We start from the raw sequence: 5,000 nt of genomic DNA, 5'->3' as shown, positions 1-5,000 counted from the left end.
CGACCTGGCATTTGGCTGGCTTAAGCGATCACTTTATAGAATAATAAATAATTTCAGTGTTCTGGTCTGTAAGATGAATGATAAGGAGAGTGGTTAAGTCAGTTAGATGAATGATAAGGAGAGTGTTATAGTCTTTTAGATGAATGATAAGGAGAGTGGTATAGTCAGTTAGAAGAATGATAAGAAGATTCTTACAGTTACGTAGATGAATGAAAGGGAGAGTGTTATAGTCTGTAAGATCCATGATAAGGACAATGTTATAGTTTGTGAGATGAATGAAAAGGAGAGTGAAATAATGTGTTAGATGAATGATAAGGAGAGTGTTATAATCATGAAATTTAAATAAGATCATTTTACTCGGTATCTATAATTATTATTTTCTCATATTATTCTTGCTTTTCAGATCCAGCCTCAACCAATCGGTAATAAGAGAGGACTAACCTGGTCTGACATCAGGAAAATCAATAAATTATACAAATGTCCTGGATACTAACTAATTTATTACCCTGTGATCACTTTTTAAACCAGTGCTTGCTTTTCATAAAAGTCATTCCTGTTTTTTGATAAAATATTATGTAAAAACATTAAAAATTGCAGTTATCTAATGTACAATAATCAATCTTATGTGGAATATTAAATAAAGTAAGCAAAAAATATATATTTGAACATCATTTGTATTGTTTTTTTTTTATATTGCTTCCATATTCCCATACAAAGAGAGAAGTTGACAGTTGCAATCACCAAACAAAGCTAGCCTTCATCATGATTTCGATCGAGTCTAACTACCACTGCCTAAAAAAGTGTTTTAAATTTTAATAAATCATGACAGGCGCCGTGGCGTAGTCTACCCAAGGTAGACGCTCGACTGCTAAACTGGCGTCGCAAGTTCAATTCCCTCCAATTGTAAAATGAATTGAATAAAGTTTTATTTCCAATTGGTCTGGGTGTTTGTGATGTATTTTTCACATTTACCTTCCCTATCCTTACTATCCTACCTGCAGACAATCCTCTTAAAAAAGTAAAGTATTCCTTCAGAAAATATATATGTACAGTAAAACCTCAATATAACGGATCTCTTTCTAACGAACTTTGGATATAATGGTATAAAAATTCGGTCAATTATAAAAAAAAACGTTCTGTTAATATTATGGTAGGGTTACGATGCGAGCATTCGTATAGTCAGTACAGCGAGCCGAGCTCGTTCCAAGTACTCCATCCTATGTTCGAATGCTCGTTGTGAATGTTACGTTACGACGAAATGCTCCAGTCAGACCCCACCTATATGCATAACTTTACAATCTGTATCTGTATTTGAAGATTTTTAGCAACTGTATTGTCACATTGTAAGGAACCATACCCAAGAATTTAACTGACAAACCTGGTTAGTAAGATAAATTCTCAACTAACAAACAAACAAACAAGTTCTCTAACTAGCTAGTTAGTTAGTCATGTTACGTTACCTTACGACGAAATGCTCCAGTCAGTCTCCACCATCAAACATGCTCAAATTCAAGTGTCACAGCATGTAGACAATTTTTAGAAACCATGATAATCACGTCATATATCTAGCACTATTTTAGATATAATTTCGTCTTGCTCGTAGACTGCACCTACCTAGTGGTATGGTATGATCAAAGAAAACAGTTGTTTTATACCACTTGAGAAGTACTCCAGTGGTATAAATAAAGTGTTTTCTTTAATCATTGTAACATGTCTTACCACAAAGTTAATGCCGAAACAATAAATAAAATAGTATGGGATGTTTTGTGTACTATATCCCTTCAGCAAACTTCAAAAGAGCAAACAAAACATGATTCCTTTTCACAGCAGAATTACCGAAAGCAAGCGCGTCGATACCAAACAGCAACGTCACTTCACGACGGGTATCCGAAGCCAATAAATACAATTTGTTTATATTTTTTATTGTTTATTTATATCTAAATACAGTATTTATATTTTCAAAAAAAAGTTTTTGTTGCATTTTGAACATTTTTTTTTATACTGGACTTTCAGCTTTACCGGACACTTAACCCCCAATTAGTCCGTTATATCGAGGTTTTACGTACTCGTATCATAAAAACACAAATATTTTTTTTTATTAACCCTTTGGTCACCAAAATCCGATATATCGGCTTTCGGTACAGTAAAAAATACCGTATCAGTCGGATCTGACGTCATGATTTATAAAAATAAAAGATGCATATTGTACAGTCTTCTTCTTCTTCTTCTTTATGTAGATCCTAGGGATCTGTTTGTGCCTCCGCATGTCGCTCTTGGGATGTCAACTCCCAGCTGTCTTTCCATCTTTTCGGAGGTCTGCCTGGGGGTCTACGTCCTTCAGGGTTGCCTTGGAGGGCGATACGTGGAAGTCTGTCTTCTGACATTATGTTTATATGTTCCTTCCAGTATCGCCTTTGTTGTCGTCCCCACCTCACGATATCCTCCGTCTTACACATGCTCCGGATGTCGGTATTTCTTACTCGGTCTCGCAATGTGTTTCCGGTTATGGATCGGAGAGTCTTAATTTCGGAGGTTCTATCATTTTGTACAGTATGTTAGGAATTTATTCAGGATGGTGCAAAAAAAAATATTCTTATTTTATTTTATTTTTTATTTCTCAATTAAGTATTCTTCAAACCCTTATCGGAACTACAATGGTGCATAGGGCACTGCACCATATAAACGCAGCGTTATCTCGATCGTTAACATATGAAGGAAAGGTGATCAGCCGTCCGCTTCAGGTACTAGTCCGGGGTAATATTGAAAAAATATTAACGTCGAAAATTACTTGACTACCCCCCCCCCCCTGAACCTCCTTACCTCCAGAACGATAGCCGAGCATGCTGACCATTACGCTACGGAGGCGGACAAACAAAAACTAATAATCCTTTTTTTTTAATGAAACGCTTTTATAATACCACTTAATGAGTTTTATTTATTATTTTTTGACATCTCATCAAAGATGAAGAAGAATATGAAATTCTGGGCATTTACGGGGCTGACGACCGTCATAGGCTGGTTTAAGTGATCACTTTACACACGTGTAACATTCACCAATTCTACCCATTATTGACAACCACACTAGTCTTAATACAATTACATCTCACCAATAGATGTCTCTAGTGATGTTCTAGTGATTCAAGAACAAGTTTTCTAAATTGGTTCATATATATAGAACTTCCAAGAATTTGAGTAGTGTGGTTGTCAATAATGGATGGAATTGGTGAATGTTACGCGTATGTAAAGTGATCACTTAAACCAGCCTATGACGCTCGTCAGCCCCGTAAATGCCAAGACTTCCATATTCTTCTTCATCTTTGAAGAGATGTCAAAAAATAAAATGAAAATAACTCCTGTAATTGGAGATAATCCAGATTTTGTGAACAAGTATTTGAACACACTCAAAATGTTGAGTTTTATTTTTACCAACTTGTAACCCAAGGGTTTTATTGATGACATCACATTTTAATTATTTAAATTTTTATCAGACGAATTTCACTTTTGTTTTTTTTTTATTAAATATCGCTCACTCTTTTCAAGAACGTCATAAATAAAAAAAAACTTGATTTTTCAGGAGAACGTTTTTAAGTATAAAAATATAACACAATGTATTGAAAATAAATATCAAGCCACTTATTGAACTTTTTACTGCGCAACAGATCTTTTTAGGTAAAACCTGAATGTTTTTTCTCCATTTGGAAAATATTTAGTTTATTTAAAAAAATTATTTAACAATACCTTTTCTTCAAAATGCAAAAATAACACTTTCTGCCCTGTAGCGGGTAAATATTAAGTTAAAAATGTGCCTTTTTTGCTGGGATATAGTACTTTTATTTTTTATTTTCTAATATTTTCTGGGCATTCGGAAAACATGCAAAACTGAAATATGACGATTTTTGATATATGACGTTGTTGAAAGCAGTGAGCGAATTGTGTAAGAGCTAGATCTATTGTATTGAATTATAGTGAAATCTTGGGTTTTTTTGACATCTCAACATAGATAAAGAAGAAGATGGAAGTCTGGGCATTTGCGGGGCTTACGACTTATTATATATATTATATATATATATTTATATATATGTATATATATAAATATATATATATATATATATATATATATATATATATATATATATATATATATATATATATATATATATATATATATATATATATATATATATATATGTATATATATATATATATATATATATATAGATATATATATATATATATATATATATATATATATATATATATATATATATATATATATATATATATATATATATATATTTATATAAATATATATATATATATATATATATATATATATATATATATATATATATATATATATATATATATATATAAATATATATATATATATATATATATATATATATATATATATATATATATATATATATATATATATATATATATATATATATATATATATATATATATAGATATATATATATATATAAATATATATATATATACATATATATATATATATATATATATATATATATATATATATATATATATATATATATATATATATATATATATATATATATATATATATATATATATATATATAAATATATATATTTATATATATATATATATATATATATATATATATATATATATATATATATATAAATATATATATATATATATATATATATAAATATATATATTTATATATATATATATATATATATATATATATATATATATATATATATATATATATATATATATATATATATATATATATATATATATGTATATATATATATATATATATATATATATATATATATATATATATATATTTATATATATATATATATATATATATATATATATATATATATATATATTTATATATATATATATATATATATATATATATATATATATATATATATATATATATATATATATAAATTATGAGGCGAATGTAAGTGGAAAAAAGAGCAGAA

General features: G+C 28.1%; 1 protein-coding gene across 1 annotated transcript in view; it reads left to right on the top strand.

Moving 5' to 3' along the window:
* The window catches only part of LOC148298737 (zinc metalloproteinase nas-6-like), a 7,523-nt gene extending 6,852 nt beyond the window's left edge, over window positions 1–671 (top strand). Inside the window, exon 7 of the mRNA XM_088276678.1 lies at window positions 404–671. Coding sequence (XP_088132804.1) covers window positions 404–493 — 90 coding nt within the window. The 3' untranslated portion in view covers window positions 494–671. The remainder of the gene's footprint in view (window positions 1–403) is intronic.
* The last annotated feature ends 4,329 nt before the right edge of the window (window positions 672–5,000 follow it).

This window comes from Brachycentrus maculatus, unplaced genomic scaffold, assembly GCF_059751285.1.
Source record: "Brachycentrus maculatus isolate JH-2025_06_01 unplaced genomic scaffold, ASM5975128v1 h1tg001662l, whole genome shotgun sequence".
Classification (NCBI taxonomy): Eukaryota; Metazoa; Arthropoda; class Insecta; order Trichoptera; family Brachycentridae; genus Brachycentrus; species Brachycentrus maculatus.
This window is presented reverse-complemented; position numbering and strand designations above follow the sequence as displayed.